This window comes from Thamnophis elegans, chromosome 8, assembly GCF_009769535.1.
Source record: "Thamnophis elegans isolate rThaEle1 chromosome 8, rThaEle1.pri, whole genome shotgun sequence".
Classification (NCBI taxonomy): Eukaryota; Metazoa; Chordata; class Lepidosauria; order Squamata; family Colubridae; genus Thamnophis; species Thamnophis elegans.
The window spans coordinates 74,951,657-74,978,124 of record NC_045548.1 but is presented as its reverse complement, the minus strand read 5'-3'; the positions used below and the strand labels follow the sequence as shown (position 1 = coordinate 74,978,124).

Sequence of the window (26,468 nt, the reverse complement as noted above, 5' to 3'; positions counted from 1 at the left end):
AATGGTTAGAGAATAAAAAAGGAAATTGGAAATAAAAAAAGAAGATTAAAAAATAGAGTAGAAAATGTATTAAGATAGAGATAAGAATAAAATGATAATTGTTAGTAAGAATATGATGAAAATAACTATAATCAATGTTATTATTGTATGTATGTATATCTATATCTATATCTCCTTCTCTATCTGTCTGTCTGTCTGTCTATCTATCTATCTATCTATCTATCTATCTATCTATCTATCTATCTCTATCTCTATCTCTATCTCTATCTCTATCTCTATCTCTATCTCTATCTCTATCTCTATCTCTATCTCTATAACTATCTATATCTATCTATATCTATCTATCTCTATCTATCTCTCTATCTCTCTATCTCTCTATCTCTCTATCTCTCTATCTATCTATCTATCTATCTATCATCTATCATCTATCTATCATCTATCTATCTATCTATCTATCTATCTATCTATCTATCTATCTATCTATCTATCTATCTATCTATCTCTATCTCTATCTCTATCTCTATCTCTATATCTATAACTATCTATATCTATCTATATCTATATATCTCTATCTCTATCTCTCTATCTCTCTATCTCTCTATCTATCTATCTATCTATCTATCTATCTATCTATCTATCTATCTATCATCTATCTATCTATCTATCTATCTATCTATCTATCTATCTATCTATCTATCTATCTATCTATCTATCTACCTACCTACCTACCTACCTACCTACCTACCTACCTACATACATACCTACATACCTACATACCTACATACCTACATACATACATACATACATACATACATACATACATACATACATACATACATACATATATATATATATATATATATATATATATATATATATATATATATTAGAAATATACTAGAAGGGAAGGGAATGAAGGGAATGGAGAGACTTACAAGATTTAATTGTATAATGCATTATAATTTAGGGAAGAATGTTGCACAGATATTTGTGCCCAGGTGACACACTGCTTAAGGAAAGATGAAATGTATGTGTCAAGTTCTGAAGGGTTAATGAAAACAGCCAGTATGTATTTTAACATTGAAAAATAAAAAAGCTTTTACAAAAAAAGAGAGAAACAATGGATGGAAACTAATCAAGGAGAGAAGCAACCTGGAATTGAGAAGAAATTTCCTAACAGTGAGGACAATTAACCAGTGGAACAGCTTGCTTTGAGAGATTATGGGTGTTCCAGCATTGGAGATTTTTAAAAAGAGACTGGACAGGCACTTGGCTGAAATGGTATAGGATCTCCTGCTTGAGCAGGGGGCTGGACTAGAAGACCACCCTGGTCCCTTCCAGCTCTATACTGATTCTGGCCATCTGGATACGATCAGCAAATCATGCAGATGGTGCAATACCACCTCTCATTTCTGACTCCAGTAGCGTTAGGTTTCATAGTTTGGATTTCTTCGTTGGACTCCTTCGTATAATAAATTGCTGATCAAGGACCTCCGTCTTTGCAGAATAATTGAAAATTGATCAAATAGGTCAAACTTTTTAAATATATTTTCAGGAGCTAGAGCTCCCAAAGGCCACCAAGTTCTGTTCTCCATCCAGTGGTGGGATTCAGCCAGTTTGCACCTATTCGGGAGAACCAGTTGTTAACTTTCTAAGCAGTTCGGAGAATTGGTTGTGGGAAGAAATCGCCTTTTGGTTTTTTCCACTTTTACAGGGCTAATCCTGTAAGGAAGGCAGGAAGGAAACATTCTGGTGTTGTTTCTAGCCTCATCTTTATTGCCCTGATTGCAGAAACTGCCTCTCCGGTTAACCTTTATTACATTGCAACAGCTAAAGCAAAGCACCCAGTTGGCTACGCCCACATGGTCACATGACCACCGGGCCACGCCTACCCAGTTGGTCATTAGAGCAGAGATTATTTGATTATTTCATTATTTGAACCCCACCACTGTCTCCATCTATAATCTGTTAAATGCTACCTTTTCAAAGATTTTTGCTCAATTTTTAATTTGTTTTTTTAAAAATAGCAATAGCACTTATATACTGCTTTGCAGTGCTCTATAGCCAGAGGTGGGTTCCTACCAGTTCGCACCTATTCGGTAGAACCGGTTCGTCAAATCTACCAAACCGGTTAGAAGAGGTTCCATCAATGGACCCAAAAAGCAGGCCACAAAATTTCAAAATTTTTTGAAACCCACCACTGGTCCTTGGATATGATTATTCTACACTATCATGCTCATATTTATAAAACTCAGTGCCTCTGTGAAAGGTAAGGATGACGACTGTGTTTGTGGTGCAATCAGAACATTGTGTGTGTTGAAGTTGTTTTAACACAAACCAAAGATGCCTTTTGAAAAACAAGTTTACATCCTATTCTTATGCATGCCAGTGCTGTGTGTGAGGTAATTTAAGGGGGTTCTGACAACTTTCGTCGGCATCTTCATATCTGGTCACATGGGCGGTAAGCCACTCCCACAAAGGAGGCCACACCCACATAGTAGGTTCGAACAATTTTTGAAACCCACCACTGTCTATAGCCCACTTTAAGCCATTTACAGAGTCAGTATATTGCCTCCAACAATGTGGATCCTTACTTTCACCAACCGCGGAAGGATGGAAGGCTGAGTCAATTCTATAGCCAGATTTAAAACCCTGCTAAATTGTCACAAACGATGTGAAATTCTACATTAGTAGAAAGATTTAGCAGGGCAGAATTTATTTAATTACATTTTCTTTTCCTGCATTGTTCATCTGTGGCCAAATGTAAACCAACTAGAATATTATTAAATTTTCTGTTATTTATAAGTGCTCCCAATGGGAATGTTAGCAATAGCAATAGCAATAGCAGTTAGACTTATATACCTCTTCATAGGGCTTTCAGCCCTCTCTAAGCGGTTTACAGAGTTGGCATATTGCCCCCACATTCTGGGTCCTCATTTTACCCACCTCGAAAGGATGGAAGGCTGAGTCAACCCTGAGCCGGTGAGATTTGAACCACCCAACTGCAGAACTAGGAGTCAGCTGAAGTGGCTGCAGTACTGCACCCTAACCACTGCGCCACCTCGGCTCTATTTTAGAAGGATAAGAATTATGATGAACAACTTCATACTCGGACACAGTGGCTCAGTGGCTAAGATGCTGAGCATGTCAATCAGAAGATCGGCAGTTCGGCGTTTCGAATCCTTAGCGCTGCGTAATGGAGTGAGCTCCCATTACTTGTCCCAGCTTCTGCCAACCTAGCAGTTCGAAAGCACGTAAAAACGCAAGTAGAAAAATAGGAACCACCTTTGGTGGGAAGGGAACAGTGTTTCAGTGTTTAGTTATGCCGGCCACGTGACCACAGATACATCTTCAGACAGTGCTGGGTCTTCAGCTTTGAAATGGAGATGAGCACTGCCCCCTAGAGTCAGGAATGACTAGCACATTTGCGTGAGGGGAACCTTTGCCTTTCCCTAACTTTAGCCACCAAATTCTAATTACACTTTACAATAAAAATGGAAAGATCCATACCATTTTGTATGCCATCAATGTAATCATATGACCCTTCTATGTTTTCTTTTCACTTTTAGTCTTACACAGTTCTTGTGAAGAATCAAAGGAAACCAAACTCCCCACAAACCGGAAAAGGATTTCACTGGTTATTTGTCATCAACTAATCAAACAAACTATCCTCCATGAGCCGTTTCCGCTTTGCTTCTGCGGAGAGGCATTGAGGTGAACCAAGTCCTTTACTTCGTGGGATCCAAGTTCATCGTTATTACTTGTGAAAAGTGATGCGTGTCATATGATAAACTTCCCCATGTGGCTGAAAACTGATGGGAAAGAATAATAACGTACTGTTGTCATCACTTTTGCCTTCTTGAGCAAGACGTAATGCAGGAGTACCCAAAACCATAAGCCAGGTGACTTCTACTGAAGGCTGTTCTCCAAAGACCAGAAGGCAGGACAAGAAACAATGGGTGGAAACTAACCAAGGAGAGAAACAACCTGGAATTAAAGAGAAATTTCCTAACAGTGAGGACAATTAACCCATGGGAGGGCTTGCCTTCAGAGGTTTTGGGTGCTTCATCACTGGAGGTTTTTAAGAAGAGACTGGACAGCCACTGGTCTGAAATAGTATAGGGTCTCCTGCTTGAGAAGAGGGTGGGATTAGAAGACCTCCAAGTTCCCTTCCAGCTCTATTCTGATCAATCAGAATCTTTGGGAAGAGTCAAATCTAATGGCTAATTAAAAACCAATCTGCACTTTTCACTGGAATTAAGGAGAAACTTCCTAACAGTGAGGACAATTAACTGGTGGAAGAGATTGCCTTCAGACGTTGAGGGTGCATCATCACTGGAGGATTTTAAAAAGAGACTGGACAGTCGCTTGTCTGAATAGCATCTCCTGCCTAAGTAGAGGGCTGGACTAGAAGACCTCCAAGGTCCTTTCCAGCTGTTTTCTGATTGACTGAATTCTGTTCTGTGAAATCTTTCATATCCTCCACCTTGGAAAAATCAAAACAGATGCAAATGACATTAGATCTCCGTTGCCTAAAATAAGGGTGAATGGTTTGCTCAACTGTCTGGCTTTATCATTAACTCTCACCAAGAAAGAAAGAAAGAAAGAAAGAAAGAAAGAAAGAAAGAAAGAAAGAAAGGAAGGAAGGAAGGAAGGAAGGAAGGAAGGAAGGAAGGAAGGAAGGAAGGAAGGAAGGAAGGAAGGAAGGAAGGAGGCCCTTTCCAGCTGTTTTCTGATTGACTGAATTCTTTTCTGTGAAATCTTCCGTATCCTCCACCTTGGAAAAATCAAAACAGAGGCAAATGACATTAAATCTCTGTTGCCTAAAATAAGGGTGAATGGTTTGCTAAACTGTCTGGCTTTATCATTAACTCTCAACAAGGAAGGAAGGAAGGAAGGAAGGAAGGAAGGAAGGAAGGAAGGAAGGAAGGAAGGAAGGAAGGAAGGAAAAAATCAAAATATATTTCATTCCCCAATAAGGTGACAGCCAACACGACAAACATCTAAATGCGGGATGCCGAAATGGGACATTTTTTATACAATAATACTGAGCACAATATCATGAACACCATACCCACACAGGGCAGCATTTCTGAGCCTGACTATCTTCGAAAAGCCATCTATTCTTTAATCATCTTCATCTGTATTCCAGGGATTGTTGGAAATGGAATTGTCATCCGACTTTTGCATTTCCAGACTAAGAGGCATCCTTTTGCTCACTATATCCTCAATTTGGCTGTGGCGGACACCGGAACTCTCCTGTTCGTGTTTATCTCTGCGATCCGACACTTAACTACTGAAGATTCCTGCATAGAAATCATAGAAGTTTTACTATGCACTTACTGCACTGGTCAGTTTCTTCTGACAATCATTAGCATTGACCGGTGTTTGGCTGTCTTCTTCCCCATTTGGCATCGGTGTCATCAGCCACCTCACCTCTCCACCCTACTTTGTGTGTTTTCATGGATAGTCTCCATTCTCTTCTGTACAATTCATTACACTCTGATTCGGGTTACGGATCTCCCAAAGCACCTACAATACTTCCTTATTCTCATATTTACCTCGATTTGCATTCCAGTCATAGTGATCTCCAGCCTAGCTCTCTTCATCAAAGGCTACCTCAAATTACAAATGAAGAAGCGAGGGAAACTTCTCAAGGCCATCCTGCTTGCCCTGTTTTTCTTCCTCATCTTCTCCATTCCACCAAGCGCCATTTATCTCAACGATATTATTTCGCAGAAGAAGAAGTTCAATTTCATTCCGTATGGTTACTTATGTGCCTGTCTAAACAGCAGCGTTAACCCACTGATCTATTTTCTCCTGGGGAGAAGGAAGGAACGTCATTCGAGATACAACCTGAAAATTAGCCTCCAGAGAGTTTTCAAGGAGGAGGAAGAAGAGAGCAGTGAGCCACCAGACATCCAGGCTGAGGAGTAGTTGCAATATTTTCACAAGAGGGGGAAAAAAACCTTCTCTCTTTCTTTTTTCTAATTAAAAGTTTTTAAAAAGTTTTACAAATATATACCTCCCCCTGAACCCATCTCTCCCCCCCCCAACCTCCCCCCCCCCAAACCTCCCAGAGCAAATATAGGGTATAAACATTAACAACCATATTCTAAAATAAACTAACAGACTTTAGCATCTTCCCTCACTTGTACTTTAACTCTCCTTTTGTAAAGCTAACTTTAAACAAGTTGTATCATTCCTTGCTCATTCACTTCTGTCTTTCTATAGCTCCTTGTTAGGACGGAATGATTCATTGAGACAAAGCTTCTCTGGCAAATCCAGGATCACTAGATAATTTAATGCCAAGGAAGTTAGGAAATTAGTCTGTCACCATAGTAATTTCAAACAGATCCTGGTCGAGGTGATTTGTGAAATAGCACATAGCAATAGCAATAGCAGTTAGACTTATATACCGCTTCATAGGGCTTTCAGCCCTCTCTAAGCCATTTACAGAGTCAGTATATTGCCCCCAACAATCCGGGTCCTCGTTTTACCCACCTCAGACAGATGGAAGGCTGAGTCAACCTTGAGCCGGTGAGATTTGAACAGCCAAACTGCCGAACTAGCAGTCAGCTAAAGTAGCCTGCAGTGCTGCATTTAACCACTGCGCCACCTCGGCTCTCTCACCTGAGCTAAAAGGGTAAAACTGTACTTGTTTATTAGCTTCGGGAAGCTGAATGAATGGTTTTCCTTACCTTCACATTTCTATACTTAGAATAGAATAAACAGAGTTGGGACTTTGGAGGTCTTCTAGCCCCACCCCCTGCCTAGGCAGGAAACCCTACACCACTACAGACAAATGGTTTTCAAACATTTTCTTAAAAACTTCCAGTGTTGGAGCATTCACAACTTCCAGAGGCAAGTTGTTCCACTGATTCATTGCCAGGAAATTTCTCCTTAGTTCTAGGTTGCTTCTCTCCTTGATTAGTTTCCATCCATTGTGTCTTGTCCTGAACTCAAGTGCTCTGGAGAATAGCTTGACTCCCTCTTCTTTGTGGCAGCCCCTGAGATATTGGAACACTGCTATCATTAGAACAATTAATCGTTAGAACTATCACTCAATGGAACAACTTGCCTCCAGAAGTTGTGGATGCTCCAACACTGGATCTTTTTAAGAAGATGTTGGATAACCTTTTGTCTGAAGTGGTGTAGGGTTTCCTGCCTGAGCAGTGGGTTGGACTAGAAGACCTCCAAGGTCCCTTCCAATTCTGCTATTCCTATTCTATTCACGTCTCCCCTAGTCCTTCTTTTCATTAAAGTAGACATACCTAGTTCCTGCAACTGTTCTTCCTCAGTTTTAGCTTCCTGTCCCTTAATCATCTTCACTCTTTCTAGAGTCTCAACATCTTTTTAGAGAACTTGCTCTGTTCATTTGCAAGAACAAATCCAAATATTCCAAACATTCCTTAAAATGCTTTGATATCCCTGGTGATTTTAATCTCATTATCCAGCAAGGAACTTTTATCAGTGACAGTCAGTTAAGATGAGAATTAAGATGAGTCAGCTAAGATGAGAGTCAACATAAGTGTCGTGACTGAGAAGTTAGACTTTGACTCTGGAGATTCAACTTCAAAAGCCCAGTTGACTACAGAGTTCCTTCAGTCATAAGTGTATAAAAAGCAACGATTCCTGGTTAATTAGCATCTTACAATGCTGTTCCAGTTGAGTCAGATTTTGGGGAAATGACCAGAGCTATGATTCTCTTTGACAAGGGAGGTAGATGGGGAACTAGAACGGCAGAAGCCCAGCTACATGGACATCTGTATGATGCACTTAAAAGACTGGGGATGAGCCATCTCCCCATCGTTGGCCCCATAGCAGTTGGTGTAGAAATTATAGGGTCACCCTCCTTGTGCATCAAACGATATTAGGAGCCTGGCATTCCTGTGGGGTCCCTATCAGAGGAACAATGCCCATCTGAAATGTATCTTGTCCCCAGGAAAACCCTTGTAGACGTAAAACTGACTCGCAGCATGTCTCCCTCTGCTCACAAGATCTTCCAACAGAAAGTCACTTTCTTGTTCCCACCTCCACTTGTTTTTAACCGATGGGAGGGGAATCTGACCACTGGAAGCTGCCCAAGGCCATTCCAACCACCCTGACTTCCTGTTTGGCTTTCAATACAACCCACTATGGGAGTTTGTGTTTACTTTTGCAATATCTCTTTGAAGGACCAGACCTCAGGAATAAGTTAATGGATCCTAATCAAGAAGTTCCATTACAGTCCCTGACTGGTATGTTCCTAGCAGGAACCTTTCAAGTCTGGACTAATGAAAGGAACCTCCGAGCCCATGCCTTCTCTGTGAACATCGGCGTATGTGTAGGAGAAAATGGAGTTTTCTTTCTATGTGTAGGAGAAAATGGAGTTTTCTTTCTATGAGGGAGAAATGCATATCTATGTTTACTCACCAATTGGACTGGCACATGCACTCTAATACACCCCCTCCCTAAAATGGGTGGTAAGTGGGGAACAGACCCTCCCTGTACCCCTCATGGGACATGTCCAGAAAAGAGTGCCGCTCCTAATTCCACTATTAGCCGTTTTGAGAATAGGGACTGTAGTTAGAATGGGTGTAGGTGGAATGACCCACTCCATTACACAATTCAGGCAGCTGTCGGAAGAATTCCAAGAAAGCCTGAGCCAAATGGCTGAACTGGTGTGCCACAGATCTTTTAACTGCTGAAAAAGTGGGCTATGTGTATTCCTGGGAGAAGATTGCTGCTTCTATGAATAAATCAGGAGCAGTCTGGGGGAAGGGGTACTTAAAGAACGACAAAACCCAGCTTCCTCAATTGGTTAAAGAATGCAAGGGACAGATGAATAGTTCACTTGGCTACTGGGAACAGGTTGCATTAAACAAATGCTATTGCTTTTATTATGTGGAATCACAAGTTTAGCCTTCCTCCCTTGCATAATACCCTTGGTTAAACAGCTCGTTATGAGGTCTGTAAAAGAAATATGGGCTGAAAAGGAGTTATTGTTAATGGAAAGCTTAATCCCACATACCCTCAAGGAAGATGAAGCTTCAGATACTAGCTCCTATATTCAAATTGTAAGTAGAGAAAGTGATTCTGGAAGATAAGCCCTAAGATGTGTATTGCTTGTATCCTTGCTTTTTTGCTATTCTGTATTCTGCATACTTATATTGTTAATCTAACAGGCTAGACCCAATTGTGGGTATTAATAGAGTCTAGAAGGGGGGGAGATAAAGTAGGACATAAAGTGAGATTTGGACATTAAGTGTGAAACCTACTGGGTCAAGCTGGACAGCCTCTCGGGGGCCCTTTACTTCTATAGTAAAAAGCCACATAGGCAGAGTTGCGGTTTGCAAAAGAACAGGAAGCAAAAGCCTAACCGCAGAGTTCAATAGACTTACAAGACCACAAGAGTCAGCTAAAGTTCACTTACTGACACGTACTCAGTACCTATGACAAAAGGAGAAGTAAGCCCCCATCTCCTTATAAGGCTTCCTCAAAGTAATCAATAAGAAATTAGTTAAGTGTTTCCGTGTTACGCTGCCTTTGAAAATGTATAAGAACGCGTGCTTTGATGATGAAAGTTGTTCAGAATTTGCAATGTTAGCTATTTCGCTAACTTTCTGAACCTGGCTGCCAAATAAACTTTTCCTGTATCCTGAGAAGTCTAAAGCCTGTCATTTTCTGCAACAGCCCAGATGGGACTTTCGGGACAATCATGATTTTGATGATTAAGAATCTCCATAGACATTAAACTCAATTTCACAGCAACATTTTCCAGACTGGTGTGACACCACTCTCCTCATCTCTGACTCCAAGAAACCTTAATATGTTTTTACGAGTTCTTTTCTCATGTAATTAATTGTTATACATTGAGAAACTGCCCCATTTTTTGAAGATTTTTCCTGATTTTCAAAAATGTATTTCTTAGGGTTACTGTAACATATTCCTTGACCTATTGATTGCATTTGGATTGGACTGTAAATACATTTTATTGGGCCATTGGAAGCTTTTTTAACTTTTAACTTTTAATAAATTTATATGCCGCCCAATCCCGTAGGACTCCAGGCGGCTTACAGAAACAAGATTAAAATAAGGAGTTAAAAATAGAAAAAGAGAAACAATTTAAAAATAGAAAAGGAGAGACAATTTAAAAACAACACACCATGCACTCAATCTGAGTGGGGCTGGACCTCATTCATGAGGTCAACAGCCCCAGGCCTGCCGGAATAGCCAGGTTTTAGTGGCTTTTCGGAAGGCCGAGAGAGTGGGAAGGGTCCGGATCTCTACAGGTAGATCATTCCATAGGGTTGGAGCAGCTACAGAGAAGGCCCTTCCCCGAGGGGCCACCAGCCGGCATTGTCCAGTCGACGGCACCCGGAGGAGGCCCAGCCTGTGAGTTCTTATTGGCCATTGGGAGGTATGTGGCAGGAGGCGGTCTCTCAGATATCCAGGTCCTAGGCCATGTAGGGCTTTAAAGGTAATGACCAGCACCTTGAAACGCATTCGGAGACCGATTGGAAGCCAGTGCAGTTCGCGGAGGATAGGTGTAACATAGGTGTATCTAGGTACACTCGATATCGCTCGCGGGGGCCACGGTGGGAAGGGCCACGCCTGTTTTGTCTGGACGGCAAACCAATAATGACTTGGAATTCTCCAAGGATACAATTTCTTCCAGCCATTTTGACAATCAGAAGAACAGTCACATTTGCTTTCTTTTAATAATTATTTTTATTTATTTACTTATTGTGTCAAGCATGAATGAGATAACAGATATAAGTATACACACGATGATGAATACAGGAAATGGGTACAAATAAGGGGGGACAGTAAGACAGGGACAGTAGTTGCTGGTGCGCTTATGCACGCCCCCTTTAAGGACCTCCTGGGAATGGGGTGAGGTTGACAGTAGACAGTCTAAGGTTAGAGTTTGGGGGTTTTGGGGATGTAACAACAGAGTCAGGTAACACATCCCAGGCATTGACCTCTCTGTTGCTGAAGTCGTATTTTCTGCAATCAAGTTTAGAGCACTTTAGCATATAAGTTTGTATCTATTGTGTGTTATTGTGGTTTAAATCCCTTTAAATTACAGGGTCCCAAGAGGTCCACCTTCTCCACGGACGTGAACTCTTCTAAGTGGGCAAACAACACTTTTTGCACAATGTTGCCGCAATCGAATTACTCACAAGGTATGAACATCATGAAAACTATATTATCTATACATTTTCCTTCATTTGTGGCTACTTACTGATAAGGAAAACCTCAAAGGTTCATAATGCTTTGTGAGCTTATTTCAAAATTGAAACGCTATCACCGAATCATGAATTCCTGTTGTCCCCTCCCTTTTTGAGGTTGGGGATTGTGTGGGCATTTTGAAAACATTCAGTGGGTGAATTCACAAAATGGCTTCCGATGGAATTATCCATAAACTAAGTCCTATGGAGAATTTAAGAATATTGAAACACTGACAGCTGTCCTTTCCTGCAGGCCCAGAATTATTCTTCAGAAGGACACAAAGAATGAAGTCAAGCCAGGGGTGAAATCCATCAGGTTCTGCAAACTGGTGGTGGAAATTTTGAGTAGTTTGGAGAATCGGCAAATGCCACCTCTGGCTGTCCCCAGAGTGGGGAGGGAATGGGGATTTTGCAGTATCCTTCCCCTGCCACACCCACCAAGCCACACTTCGCCCACCAAGCCACACCCACAGAACCGGTAGTTAAAAACAAATGAATTTCACCACTGAGTCAACCACTTTGTTCTCCTTTAATTAGGTGAAAAACGATTAGAGGCCCAAAAGCATTTCTGAAAATGAAGGAAAAACAAGTGGGAGCAGGGGAATAGTTTGCTTTTCAAAATGAGCATTTTTGGAAAATGTTTTGAAATAATTATCTAAATAATTCTGGGGCAGCTTTGAGGATCACAAAGACTGATTCTTGACTAATAATCACCTGGGAAATGACAGAGGGGAAAAAAACCTACTGGATATTATTTTATTTATACATTCACAGACTCCCATTCAGAAAGAAACAACTGTGTATGGAATGAGTTTCTAAAGCACGCTAGCATTTTTGCTTCCTGTTGTTTTGATCAAAATAATGACTATAATAAATAAAATAATACTATAATTGATTCCTTAGGTAATGCATCAATCCCAAAAATAGATATTAAAAACTCACCTCCATGGTCACCTGGTCTTTGGCAGAGATTCCACGAGTGAGTATATTATGATACAAAATATTTTATTTTCAGGGATGAAGTTAGCCATCCAGTTGTTTTATAATATTCCAAAAGGAAAATTTCTTTGGTGCTCTGCCCATTGGTGACTGCTGGAACAGGACCCCCTTATTTTGAAGGGAATCTTCTGTGGTGGAGGCTGCTCAACTCTCCATATGAACTCTTTACATGATCAGGAGAACATTCCAGCTTTGTTGGTCTTTGCTGAAATCCATGGGACTTTCATGATCATAAGACAAATGTCACATATGGGGCCCACCTACAGGCCCACAATCTTATTTCTTTCCTTGGGAAACATAGCAGCAACCTCAGATTCTCCAGAATCTTTGATTATAACTTTCTCTAGTCTACAGACATCTGTCACAAGGTGGACATGTGCTATTTGTTGTCCTTAATTCCTCCATCTGACAGATGTAGCTTTAAATGGTCTGACTTTTTGAAAATCAAAGTGAGCAGCTTTTCTTTAATAAATGCTAACTATACTTATTACAGTTAAAAAACTGACTGAAATTGACTAGATCTTAATCAATTGCACTCTGAAAGCTAACTTCTAACACTAACAAATCCAGCTCAAAGTGCCTTTCCAATTGGGTCCTGTTGGCACACTTGCAGTCCCTTATTCTCTAATGAATGTAAATATGAAACACTTCATGAGTTGCTGTTCTGACCCCCCCTCGTTCCACACCAACACACTCCGAGTCAAAGATACTTTACGGAATTTATTAACAGACAGACAGGTCCTTGGCAGCAAACCGGCACAGACAAGCCTGGACAGCAATCCAGCACAGATAAGCCTTGGCAGCAATCCATCCTGCCAAGCTCACAATACTGTTCTCCAACATTCGTTAATGCGTTGACTTCTGCAAAAGGGGCGTGTGCACAAGCATTCCTTTTATAGTCTGGAAAGCAGCTGAGTGCAATTACCTCCTGTAACTGCGTAATTGTTCTTTACGCCTATTAGCTCTCCGGTGCCAGGCATCCAGGAACAACTCACTCCTCCCCACTGGTGCAAGGCTCAGGCGCCTCCTGGTGGCCACCCAGCCTCTCTGCGCCCTGCTCAGAGTCGGAACCCTGTCCAGGGTCCTCCACATCCTCCAGAGCCGATTCATAGGGCCCCTCGCTGTCAGAGTCTGCTGGCAGCTCCAACGGCTCCTGCTGGCCCACAACAAGTTACAATCCAATTCTTTGTGTTGCCCTTTGCCTGTTCAAATACCAGGTAACCCCACTCTGCCCTCAACCACAATGACTAATTGGTGGCACTTCTACTGAAATACACTTTGAGAGATTTTGCATAGAAGCTTTGGTCACTACTGAGTGTAGCAATTCTCCAATCTTGGAAGAAACTTTAATTTTAGGGCTGTAATTAACATCCCGTGGTCAAACAGCAGATATGTATTGATATGTGTAAGTTAAAAAGTGTGTGCATGTGTTTGTGTGTGTGTGTGTGTGTGTGTGTCATGTGGGAAGAAAAATCCACTGCTTCCAAAAGGCGCTGGAAATAAAATGGAGGTTGGCTGATTGGAAAAATGGATTCTGTTTATTTGGTTTCCAGAAACTTCAGTGACAGCAGCCATGTTTCTCAGGTCGCTCACAAAATGGTCGAGTGAGCGGATGGATAGGGGACTGATTAAGACTCTCCAAGGAGTTGTGGAATGAATCTTGTGTCTTTTGCTATTCTAATGGTTGTGGGTGAAGCCTATTAAACCCTAAAGGTCCTGTCCTGTCCTTAGAATTTGGGTGGGGAGATGTAAATTAATCCAATCAGCTCCAGAGCTGTGACTGAAGGTGTTCTGTTTATGCATAGAGTGTCCCAGTCTTTCTGCATGGATACAAAATCTACATCCCAAAAGGCCAGGCTCTTCTCCTTGAGACTGTTTTCCTAGGCAAGAAGACTGTGGCCATGTTTCCTCTTTAAGAAGTTGTCTCTCCATTTCTCCTTTGAGAAAACATAGAATATAATAGCAGAGTTGGAGGGGACCTTGGAGGTCTTCTAGTCCAACCCCCTGCCTAGGCAGGAAACTACCATTTCAGACAAATGGCTATCCAACCTCTTCTTAAAACTTCCAGTGTTGGGGCATTCACAACTTCTGGAGGCAAGTTGTTTCACTGATGAATTGTTCTAACTGTCAGGAAATTTCTCCTTAGTTCTAAGTTGTTCTCTCCTTGATTAGTTTCCACCAGTGGTGGGTTTCAAAATTTTTTGGAATCTCTTCCATAGGTGTGGCCTGCTTTCCAGGTCCACTGATGGAACCTCTTCTAACCGGTTCGGTAGATTTGACAAACCAGTTCTACCGAACCGGTGCGAACTGGTAGGAACCCACCTCTAGTTTCCACACATTGTTTCTTGTCCTGCCTTCAGGTGCTTTGGAGAATAGCTTGACTCCCTCTTCTTTGTGGCAACCCCTGAGATATTGGAAGACTGCTATCATGTCTCCCCTGGTCCTTCTTTTCATTGAACTAGACATACACAGTTCCTGCAACCGTTCTTCCTATGTTTTAGCCTCCAGTTCCCTAATCATATTCTGCCTCTTTGTAATATTAAAAATAAATTATATTTTAATCTGGGAAGAGGGTGGGCCTTCTACTATATGTATGTATTTCACTCTGATTCTCTTTCTGTCTCCTTTTGTTATTAGGATACAGGAGAAATCTATTGAAATTTCTGGGAGTGGTTATGTACCTGATGACTTACCCGATGAACCGGTCAACTTTCATTTCAATACAACTAGAATTACTCCGAATGTTTCTATAATACCAGAAAATTTCTCTTCCCCTTGTGGTCAACAGTTTGATAATTTAACATGTAATCTTCTCAATGGTTTCACTGCCCTATTTTGCATTTTGGGCCTGGTGGGAAATGGAAGGACAATTTATCTCCTGGCCTTTTCCATTAAGAGGAATCCTTTCACCACGTTCATCCTGAATCTCTCCATCGCTGATTTTGGGGTCCTCACATCCCTCATTACTGCCGCTATATTTGTGTCAGTGTCTACTCTGAGTGAAAGAACATACACTGTCGATGTCTTTTTCTTCTTACTTTTTGAGTTCTTTTTCTTCACCTATTCTGCCAGCCAGTTTCTGCTGATGGTCATCAGCCTGGACAGGTGTGTGGCTGTCCTCTTCCCTCTCTGGCATCGCTGCCATCGTCCATCCTATCTGTCTCCCCTTGTTTGTGGCCTCATCTGGATCCTCTCCTTCCTGCTCTCTGCGGTGCACTTCATTCTCCATCAGACCAGGACTATTGGAAAGTCACCTTTGGTTCACCAGCTGATTGTCAATGGTTTACTTTGCACACCTCTCATGGTTGCGTCTACGGTGACTCTCTCGATTTACATAAGGTCTAAAATGCAACGCAATCAAAGGAAACTTCTCACCACCATCTTTCTGGCTCTCCTTTGCTTCCTCCTGCTTTCTCTCCCAATGAATGTCTTTTATGCCATGGAATATTTTGATAGACATAATCTCCTCCTCATGACCATTGGGATAGGATGTGCCATTCTCAACAGCAGCATCAACCCACTCCTTTATTTCTTAGTGGGGAGGAAGAAGGGGGGAAAGGGTCAGCCCAGAGCATCTTACAAGGTTGCTCTGCAAAGAGTCTTCAAGGATGAGCAGGGAAGCCTGGAAGAGCAGGCAAACATGAAGGAAAGCCAGGTGTGAAGAGTCATAAATATTGCATATTGCTGTTTAACACAAAATGTGACCTTTTTGATCTTGAAACATTTCAGACACTCAATTATATTTTATAATATGTTTATTATTGATGATAAGCACATTATATGTTTAATTAGTGGCTTTATTTTTTGACTAAATATATGTAGCTTCTGTAATAGTAAGCCTTCCCTCCTGCAACTCCAAATATTACTCTTTTTAGTAATCTTTCCTTTTCATTCATAAATCTCTTCTGGGTTTATATTCTTAATTTTGTATGGCTTTTTTTGAAATACAAAGATTTTTTAAGGATTTGTTGTGAGGATATATGTGTTGATAGATATAAGATAGATAGATAGATAGATAGATAGATAGATAGATAGATAGATAGATAGATGATAGATAGATGATAGATAGATAGATAGATAGATAGATAGATAGAGACAGACAGACAGACAGACAATCAGACAGACACAGAGAGCCAGAGGGACAGATATGATAGACAGATTGAATTGAATTGAATTCTTTATTGGCCAAGTGTGATTGGACACACAAGGAATTTGTCTTTGGTGCATATGCTCTCAGTATACACAAAAAGACAAGATACATTCATCAAGAATCATAAGGTACAGCACTTAATGATAGTCATACAATAAAAATAAGCAATCAGGAAACAATATCAATATAAATTGTAGGGATACAAGAAATGAAGTTACAGTCCTGCACATAATAAATAAATAGATAGATAGATAGCAATAGCAATAGCAGTTAGACTTATATACCGCTTCATAGGGCTTTCAGCCCTCTCTAAGCGGTTTACAGAGTCAGCATATCGCCCCCAACAACAATCTGGGTGCTCATTTTACCCACCTCGAAAGGATGGAAGGCTGAGTCAACCCTGAGCCGGTGAGATTTGAACAGCCGAACTGCAGAACTGTAGTCAGCTGAAGTAGCCTGCAGTGCTGCATTTAACCACTGAGCCACCTCGGCTCTAGATAGATAGATAGATAGATAGATAGATAGATAGATAGATAGATAGATAGATAGATAGATAGATAGATAGATAGATAGATATAGATGATATAGAGATATAGATATAGATCATATAGAAATAGATATTGAGAGTGAGAGAGATAGAGATGATAGAGATAGAGATGGTAGAGGTAGTCAGAGATAGACATATAGAGAAATAGACATATAGACATATAAATGTAACTGTAGATAAATAGTTAAATATAGATATTTGTTTCCCAAAATATTTTTTTCACTTTTTGTATTTTATATTTTTTCAGCTCTTTTTTGCGCTCTAACCCCTTTCATTCTGATCTATGACCAAAATAAATATTTAATTTGATTTATGTTATGGAAATTGGAGGGAAGGCCTCTTTCTCAAGGAGTTAAAAGGCAAATCAGCCTTGAGTCATTGGTGTGCAGAAAGAGGCTCAGGGATTCTCTCTAAAACTCTCATAGGATTTATCTGATAGCTCTTCAGACTGTGCTTTAGTCAGGCAAGATTCCTGTCTCTACACAAAAAACAGCAATAAAGAAACTATTCTAAGCAAATTGTTGCATTGTTCTTGATTTCCTGCTCTCGACTATTAGATGGTTATGCCCCACAGTTGAATCCTGGATTATTTTCTTTTGGGAACTCTGCGGGCAGAGGGAAAGGATTGGCAGCTTGGAAACAGCTCTTGGTGCTGAAGATCAGCTGGGTGGTAGAGTGGAACTGTGCCATGTGTCTCCATCCAACCCCCCCCCCCCGTTTCCTACAGCATGCCCACAGCATGCCACCGAGTGTGGCATCCTTGAAGATCCAGCGATCCAGGCAGCCAAGCTGCTACTTGTTCAGTCGAACCAGTCCGAACCGGTAGGATCTCACCACTGTTTTTCATTAAGATACTTGCTGTTGTTCTTTTGGTTTCAAACTGATACACTTGCTGTTATGAACTAAAAGTAATTTACTGAACTATTGAAGAAATAAACTGCAGAAGAAGAAAGGAAATATTAATCAACAAAGCCACTAGGAAAGGAATCCTGTGTAGATAGTTTCACTGTATTCCACAGGAACACAGAAAACGGAAGTCAACATCTACCCATCACCCAGGCAGCCGAGATTTGCCAGCCAGTCGAAACGTCAGAATTTACGGGCAGGAGGTTTTTTAAAAAAACAATACACTATAATAACACATCAGCACAGGGGATGAGATCATTGTTTCCCACACAGAAACTGGACTGGTCAGGACTCTTACTTAAATCCAACTGCACTCAGCTCTTCCCAGTTAAGGGAGTGGCTCCCTGTTTGGCAAGGAGCCTTACTGAGCTTCATTGCTTTGCTCTCTGTGTCAAGGTTCTGAGTAATGAACCCAACCAAGCCAAAGAGAAATGCAACTAAAAGGTGAAAGGCAAAGAAATCTCCGTGTTTCCTTGTAAATATTGGAAACGGGGAGGCTGTAGCCATATGGAGCCCAGCAGTGGTGGGATTCAAATAATTTAACAACCGGTTCTCTGCCCTAATGACCATCTGGGCAGGTGGGGCTCGGTGGTCATGTGACTGAGTGGGCGTGGCCAACTTAAAGTCACTCACATCGATGGGTGCTCGCCTTAGCTGTTACAATGTAAGAAGGGTTAAGCAGAAAGGCAGTTTCTGTAAGCAGAGCAATAAAGATTAGGCTAGAAACATCACCAGAATGTTTCCTTCCTGCCTTCCTTACAGGATGAGCCCTGTAAAGTGGGAAAAAAAACAAAAGGAGATTTCTTCCAACAATCGGTTCTCTGAACTACTTAGAAAGTTACCAACCGGTTCTCCCGAATAGGTGTGAACTGGCTGAATCCCACCACTGGAGCCTAGTATATCTTGTATGCCTGAGAGCTGGCCAGGATCCCCTAAACGTTGTGGTTAGAATGAAGCATCAAAAATAATACAATTTAATTTCAATTTTAATGGATTTGTATGCCGCCCAATCCCGAAGGACTCCAGGCGGCATACATAAAAACAGTTTAAGAAGTATTAAAAGAATTTAAAATATAAAACAAAGAGAATTCAAAAAGACACAACATGCATTCGATCTTAATGGGGCTGAAGCTCAAATGAAGATCAGCAGCCCCAGGCCTGCCGGAACAGCCAGGTCTTAACAGACTTTCGGAAGGCCGAGAGAGTGGGGAGGGTCCGGATCTCAGGGGGTAGATCATTCCATAGGGCCGGGGCAGCTACAGAGAAGGCTCTCCCCCGAGGAGCCGCCAGATGACATTGTGTAGTCGACGGCACCCGGAGAAGACCCACCCTGTGAGATCTTATTGGGCGCTGGGAGGTATGTTGCAGGAGGCAGTCATGGAGATATCCAGGTCCTAGGCCATGTAGGGCTTTAAAGGTAATAACCAGCACTTTGAATCGTGCTCGGAGACCAATAGGGAGCCAGTGCAGCTCACGGAGGATAGGTGTAACATGGGTGTATCTAGGTACACCCAGTATCGCTCGCGCGGCTGCATTCTGGACCAATTGTAGTCTCCAAATACTTTTCAAGGGCAGCCCCATATAGAGCACGTTACAGTAGTTGAGTCTTGAGGTGACGAGGGTGTGAGTGACCATTTGGAGTGCCTCCCGGTCCAGATAGGGCCGCAACTGGTGCACCAGGCGAACCTGGGCAAAAGCTCCCCTGGTTACAGCTGACAGATGGTGTTCTAGTGTCAGCTGTGGATCCAGGAGAACACCCAAGTTGCGGGCCCTCTCTGATGGGTGTAAGATTTCACCCCCCCCAGGTTTAAAGGTGGAATATCTGGACTATCTTTGGGGGGCAGCATCCAAAGCCACTCAGTCTTGTCAGGGTTGAGCGCAAGCTTGTTCATTCCCATCCAGACCCTGACAGCTTCCAGGCACTGGCACAATGAAAGTAGTCTTCGATTTACCAGCACAATTGAGCCCAATTTTTTTCTTGTTGCTAAGTGAAACGTTGGTCAAGTTGACTTTGGCCCATTTTACGACCTTTGGTATCACCATTGTTAAGTGAATTCAACAATTCAGAGACCTTCGGCTTTCTCAAAGAACTGCTTTATTGAATGCGTCATTTCGGCATGTTTGAAATGCAAAAGCAGCTCTGGCTAGTTCCCACGCTTTCAGGATAATGAAAGAATAGACAGCTCCCTCCCTCCTTGTCACGTGGCCCAGGAAGGCATCTTTGGCATCTCCTCGGCAGCCTCTTCTAGCCTACCCCCAGCACCTGTTGGGATGACCTTGGTTCCCACGGGACAAAACGTTGTTGACATCTAGTCTGACATCCCGAAGCTCCCTCCTCGCCCCAGAGTGTGTCAATCTGACTGTCCGATTCTCTTCAGGCAAAGAAAATAAACAAGACGACTAAGGAGGTAGTTTGTGGCAAATTTAATCTTTATAAGCCTGTACTGGTACATCCAACAAATCCACAGTGCCAAACACAGGTGAATTAAAGTAAATCCTGTCATTCTGTACTTCCCTCCACTATTTAAACCCTCCTGTGCCCCGCCCTCTCCTACATGCACGCAATAAACCCAATATACTCCAATGGTGTGAACAACCATGCTGGTTTACATTGCCATGCCTGCACTGGTGCCATTCCATATGAAAGTCACTGCAGGATCCAAAGGTCCTTCAAGCTCTTGGCATGGCAGGGAAACAAGTGTGGCACAGTAGACATCCAAGTCACGAAACGCCCCAGTCACGAATCTCCCCACCAGCGGAATGGGAGCCCCGAGCCTCCGAGAGTGTCAGGGCTGACACTGAGAATCAGAGAAAATGGCTGTGAGAGGCCCCGTCCATTGCAAAATTCACACTCTGCTCTAATCCCTGAGGTCCAGGGTTTGAATGCCATGTTTCACTATCTTCTGGTGGAAGATGTTCTGATAGTGCCCATTTTTGGCACGAAGCTTCTGGTGATTCCTGGTTTGGTGCCTCTTGGGATTGAAATTCTGCTGGTTCATCCGATGCAGTTTCCTCAGAGTCACTTTAACAGTGATATATGCAGCGTACAAACTTCATAAATAATAAAAGAAAATTGCCGTCACAGTTAACAATTGCTGCCATAAGATATTCCTCCTTTAAGTAGCCTGGACTCCAGAAATTTAGCAATAGCACTTAGACTTAGTATCGCTTCATGGTGCCTTACTAAGCAGACTAAAGTTCCTGTTAGGCTGAATCTCAGTCTGGCAAATTTGGTTACTTCTTCTTTAAGATGTCCTATTTTAAATAATTATTTTTGCATACCTTACGCAATAACAATTGAAGTTGCCAAATTCAGGAAAGTACGTCGCACAAATTCTTTTTACTCATGTGAGAAAGTTTGCAGCTTGGTCCAACTTAAATACTCTTTCGGACAGTAACTCCATCAAGTGCAAGCTAACAGGATTCATCAGATTCATCAGAAAAAGATCTCCTCCTTCGATTCCAAACGAGACCAGCTGATTCCATCTGGAGATTCCTCCTATCATCGCCAGGTATGTCTGCAAACAGGAGTTTTGGTTGAGGTCATTTATTATCTACAAAATGTCCCTTTTTGAGGCCAGGACAGGGCTAATTAGTATGGACTCCTAGTCCTACCCTGGTCTCAAAAAGGATTATTTGCAGGTAATAAACTAGTATGGGATCAGCTAATCCAGCAGGATCCTCTGGCCCATAATGGAACTCAATTTAACAGCATATTTTTTTTGCACAATGGTATGATACCATCTTCTCATCCCTGGCTTCAGTGAACCTTAATATCTGTTGAAGAGCCATGGTGGTGAAGGGAATAGAATGCAGTATTACAAGCTAACTCAGCCCACTGCCAGCAGTTCGAACCTCACTGGCTTAAGGTTGACTCAGCCTTTCATCCTCTGGAGGTCGTTAAAATGAGTACCCAGATTTTTGGGGAGAATATGCTGACTATGTAAACCACCTAGAGAAGGTTGTATTTATTTAGTTATCCTTATGCTGTATTAGACATGATTTCTAATGTTGGATTTTCCCCCTTACCAGAGGGAGCCTTCTTGTGTGAACTGTGAAATCATTAACATGGCAACTCCACTACACTGTACAATAGAAGCCACTTAATGGCAGTATGGCAGAAGTCATTTTAAGGCACAAGAGGCTGTATCTTAACAGAATACAGACCCCGAGGGGTGTTAGGGGGGTCTTACCCGCAAAGTATTTGTTTCCAGAGAGTAAGCCATTTGTGTATTAAGTTTGGTTGAAATTGCTAGAGGTATTCTGGAACACACACACAGACACACACACAGCCATTTATATATAGAGAGAGATTGAAAGGTAGGAAAGTTTACACCTATTTTGTGTGGATGGCAAACTGACAATGACTTTGGTTTCCCAAGAACAGAGTTTGTTTCAGCCATTTTATCAATCAGAAGTTTCTTTTCTGTTAATATTTGCATTTCCAGGTGGTCCACCTTATCCACGGATTTGAACTCTTTTGCATAATGGAGGAGCAATTTGATTATGCATCAGGTATGAACAGCATAAAACTACATTATATATAAAATTCCCTTTCCTTTGTGGGTACTACTGTTAACAAAAATCTTTCCTAATGCTTTGTGAGCTTATTCCAAAAGGGAAACTAAATCATGGGTTCCTGTTTTCCATTTCCTCCTGAGATTGGGGATTGCATCAGCATTTTTATCACTGGAAGCTTGGAAAGAAGAGATTGGACAGTCATTTTTCAGAAATGGTGTAGGGTTTCCTGCTTAGGTGGGGGGTTAGCTTAGATATCCTACAAGGTCCCTTCCAACTCTGTCAACCTTTTAATCTGTAAAACATTCAATGGGTGCATTCCAGGGGTGGCTTTCAAAATTTTTTACTACCAGTAAAAAGAGAGTTTATTGATTTTTCCCTTTTTTCTTTTTTTTGTTTTTTTTTTATTCCTTTCTTTTTTCTTTTATTTTTTTCTATTTGGTTTTAATATACTCCAGACTGTGCTTGATAAAGAGTTATGCCGGGAATGGGATCTGGGAAGTCGGAAGGGGGTTAGGGAGGGGGGTTCATGGGGGGGAGGGGGGGGAGGGTGGAGATATAGTTTCAATTTTCAAAATAATAAGAATGCACTTGTGTACTGTTGCTCTTTTTTCTTTTTTTTTTCTTTTACTTTTCTTTTCCCTTTTTTTTTTCTTTTCTTATAATTTTAGTGTGAAATACAAATTGAATAGATTAATGAATAGTAGAAATACACCGAAGCGAGGAGTAGAGGGAAAGAAGAGGGAGGAGTCAAGAGGGAGTGAGAGGGGAATGTAAGGAGGGTGAGATGGTGGGAAGGGGAGAAAGGAATGTCTGAGGGGGAGGGGAAGTAGAAGAGGGGAATGTTGGAGGGGAGAAATGAAAGTTGGAGGGGGAGAAGAAAGGGTGTATGGAGGATTGAAGTGTTATGTTGGTTTTCCATGGTGGAATAGAAGATGATTGCTCTCTTAATTGCACAGTATATAAGTGATTGTATAAAAAGGAAAATGAAAATGAAATAAAAGAAGAGACAGAGAAAAAAATTTTTTTACTACCAGTTCTGTGGGTGTGGCTAGATGGGGGAGCATGTGACTGAGTGGACATGGCTAACTTGACGTCACTCACACACACTACCAATCAGTCACAAACATAGCCACCACCACAAAACCAGCAAACGTTTCTGTTTTGCCAGCTGGGAGGCTGGCAAGGAAGCCTCACTTTCCTCGCTGCCCTGGCTCTGAGAGGAAGAGGGCAGGGATGCCAGCCTGGGGCTCACTTCCCTTACTGCTTGCCTCCACTGTCCCTGCCGGATGGAGCATTGGAGGCCAGGCCTGTCCCAGCCAGCTGCCCGCCTGCCCGCTGCTTTCCCAGCTGCCCCCCCCAGCTGACCAGGTGGGGCCCAGGCTGCAGCCAGCATGGAGGGGGGCATGTATGGGGTGAAATGGGAAGCACCCCAGTGGCAGAGGCTCCACATGGACAGCGAGGGAAGGACGCAGTGGCAAGGGAGGCTGGCTGTCCTCCAAGCTGGCTCTCAGAGGAAGGAGGCAGAGATGCCAGCCTGGGGCTCACTTCCCTTACTTCTTGCTGCCGCCTCCCCTGCAAGACAGAGTGTTGGAAGCCAGTCCAGTCCAGGCTGCCCACTCACCTGCCTGCTCACCTGCTCACCCACCACTTTCCTGGCCGGTGGCTCAGCTGACCAGGCAGACCCTGGGCTGCAGCCAGAAGGGAGGGGGGGCACATGAGGGGTGAGATAGGGGCGCCCCACTGGCAAGGGCTCCATGTGGATGGTGAGTGAAGGGCACAGTGGTACGGGAGGTTGGCTGTCCCCCAAGCCGACTCGCGGAGAAAGGAGGTAGGGATGTCAGCCCGGGGCTCACTTCCATTACTGCTTCCCACTGCTGCCTCTGCTGGATGCAGCATTGGAGGCCAGGCCGGTCCCGGCTGCCAACCCATTCTCCCGCTGACTTGCTGCTTTCCAAGCCAACTACCCAGCTGACCAGGTGGGGCTCTGGCTGCAGCTGGCAGAGAGGGAGGTTAAACATGTGGGATGCTCCCCGCAGTTCCTCGGCTTGTCCAGGCTGCAGATGAGCCCACTGCTCTCTCCTGCCACCATCCTCTCCTCCCACAGCCACTGACCTCTCCTCCCGCCTCCCTCTCCTCCTGCTTCCACTGCCCTCTCCTGCCACGCCCTCTTCTCCTACCCTCTCCAGCATGCAAAAGCTAGCTCGGATGCAATGGCGGTGGCTTCGGGAGATGCTGGCTGGTGGGGTGGGGGTGGGGGGCTAGAGTAGCATGAATGTTTGTAGTCAGGAGATGGCAATTCTGTGGATCTACGTAGTGAAGGCGAGACAGGGTGAGTGTAGGAGTGGTCTCGTTCGGGGGTGTGGCCAGCCAGCTGTGACTACCAGTTTGGCAACCCAGGCCCAATTTCCACTCCCGGTTCACCCAAACCAGTCCGAACCGGGACTAAGCCACCTCTGGTGCATTCACAAAATGGCTTTTGATAGAATTATTCATAAACTAAGATATTTGAGAATATCAATACTCTGTCTCTCCCTGCAGATGACATCCTCCAAGAATTGTCCTTTGGAAGGACAAAAAGGATGGAGTTAACCTCTTTTTTATTTTACTTTTCAAAATGAGCCCTTTTAAAAATATATTTTGAATTATCAAGTTAAACAATTCAGGGGAAGTTTAGAGGATCACAAGATCACAAAAACTGCTTATTGTCTAATCACCATCTGAGCAATGACAGCAATAAAAAAAAACCTACTGGAGATTATTTTATTTATACATTCACAGATTCCCATTCAGGGAGAAAGAAAAATGTATGGATGGAGTTTCTAAAGCACACCAGCATTTTTGCTGCCTGGTGTTATTGATCAAAATAATGACTTACTATAATTGCGTCTGTAGGTAGTGGATCAAACACAATAATACAACAGAACGTGCCTGCTGTGGTACACGGAATACACGTGTAAGTAAATTATGATACAAAATATTCTGCCTCTTCCTAATTTTAAGAATAAAGAGTATTTTAATCTGGGAAAGGGGTGAGACTTCCTACAGTACGTATGTATTTCACTACCAAGGACTGATTCTCTCTTTGTTTCTTTGTGTTATTAGGATACAGAATGATTTTGAACCTCTTCTAAATCCTGGGAGTGGATATGAACCAGTTGACCTCCCTTTCAATACTAATGGAACTGCTTCAAATGTTTCCAAAATACCAGAACTGTTTTCTTCTCCTTATGACCAACTGTTTGATAATGTAACACAAAACCTTCTCAATGGCTTCATTGCCCTTATTTGCATTTTGGGCCTGCTGGGAAACGGAAGGACAATTCACCTCCTGGCCTTTTCCATTAAGAGGAATCCTTTCACCACCTTCATCCTGAATCTCTCCATCGCTGATTTTGGGGTCCTCACATCCCTCGTTATGGCAGAAATATTTGTGTCGGTGTTTACTCTGAGTCACAGAACCTACATTCTCAATGCCTTTTTCTTCTTACTTTTTGAGTTCTTTTTCTTCACCTATTCTGCCAGCCAGTTTCTGCTGACAGCCATCAGCCTGGACAGATGTTTGGCTGTTCACTTCCCAGTCTGGCATCGCTGCCATCGTCCTCCATATTTGCCCAGTCTTGTTTGTGGCCTCATCTGGATCCTCTCCTTCCTGCTCTCTGCGGTGCACTTCATTCTCCACCTGACCAGGACCTATGGAAGGTCCCCTTTGTTTTACCAGCTTGTTGTCAATGGATTGCTTTGCACGCCTTTCATGGTTGTGTCTACTGTGACCCTCTCGATTTACATAAGGTCTAAAATGCAACGCAATCAAAGGAAGCTTCTCACCACCATCTTTCTGGCTCTCCTTTGCTTCCTCCTTTTCTCTCTCCCAATGAATGTCTTTTACACCATGGAACATTTTGGTTCCTATAAGCCCCTCCTCCTAATCATTGGGATAGGATGTGCCGCTCTCAACAGCAGCATCAACCCACTCCTTTATTTCTTAGTGGGGAGGAAGAAGAGGGGGAAAGGTCAGCCCAGAGCATCTTACAAGGTTGCTTTGCAAAGAGTCTTCAAGGATGAGCAGGGAAGCCTAGAAGAGCCGTCATCCATGAAGGAAAGCCAGTTGTGAAGAGTCATAAATATTGCA

At 42.6% G+C, this 26,468-nt stretch overlaps 3 protein-coding genes across 3 annotated transcripts; all 3 read left to right on the top strand.

The window, feature by feature from the left end:
• Positions 1-5,022: 5,022 nt before the first annotated feature.
• LOC116512045 (mas-related G-protein coupled receptor member H-like) lies at positions 5,023-5,937 on the top strand. Its single transcript, XM_032222321.1, has one exon. The coding sequence runs from the start codon at positions 5,023-5,025 to the stop codon at positions 5,935-5,937; it is 915 nt and encodes a 304-aa protein (XP_032078212.1).
• Positions 5,938-13,811: 7,874 nt separating this feature from the next.
• Positions 13,812-15,876, top strand: LOC116512044 (proto-oncogene Mas-like). The gene is made up of 2 exons (XM_032222320.1): positions 13,812-13,819; positions 14,853-15,876. The coding sequence occupies exons 1-2, from the start codon at positions 13,812-13,814 to the stop codon at positions 15,874-15,876; spliced, it is 1,032 nt and encodes a 343-aa protein (XP_032078211.1).
• Positions 15,877-24,607: 8,731 nt separating this feature from the next.
• Positions 24,608-26,468, top strand: LOC116512043 (proto-oncogene Mas-like). The gene is made up of 3 exons (XM_032222319.1): positions 24,608-24,668; positions 25,232-25,292; positions 25,442-26,468. Exons 1-3 carry the CDS (start codon positions 24,608-24,610, stop codon positions 26,448-26,450), a joined length of 1,131 nt encoding a protein of 376 aa, XP_032078210.1. The 3' UTR covers positions 26,451-26,468.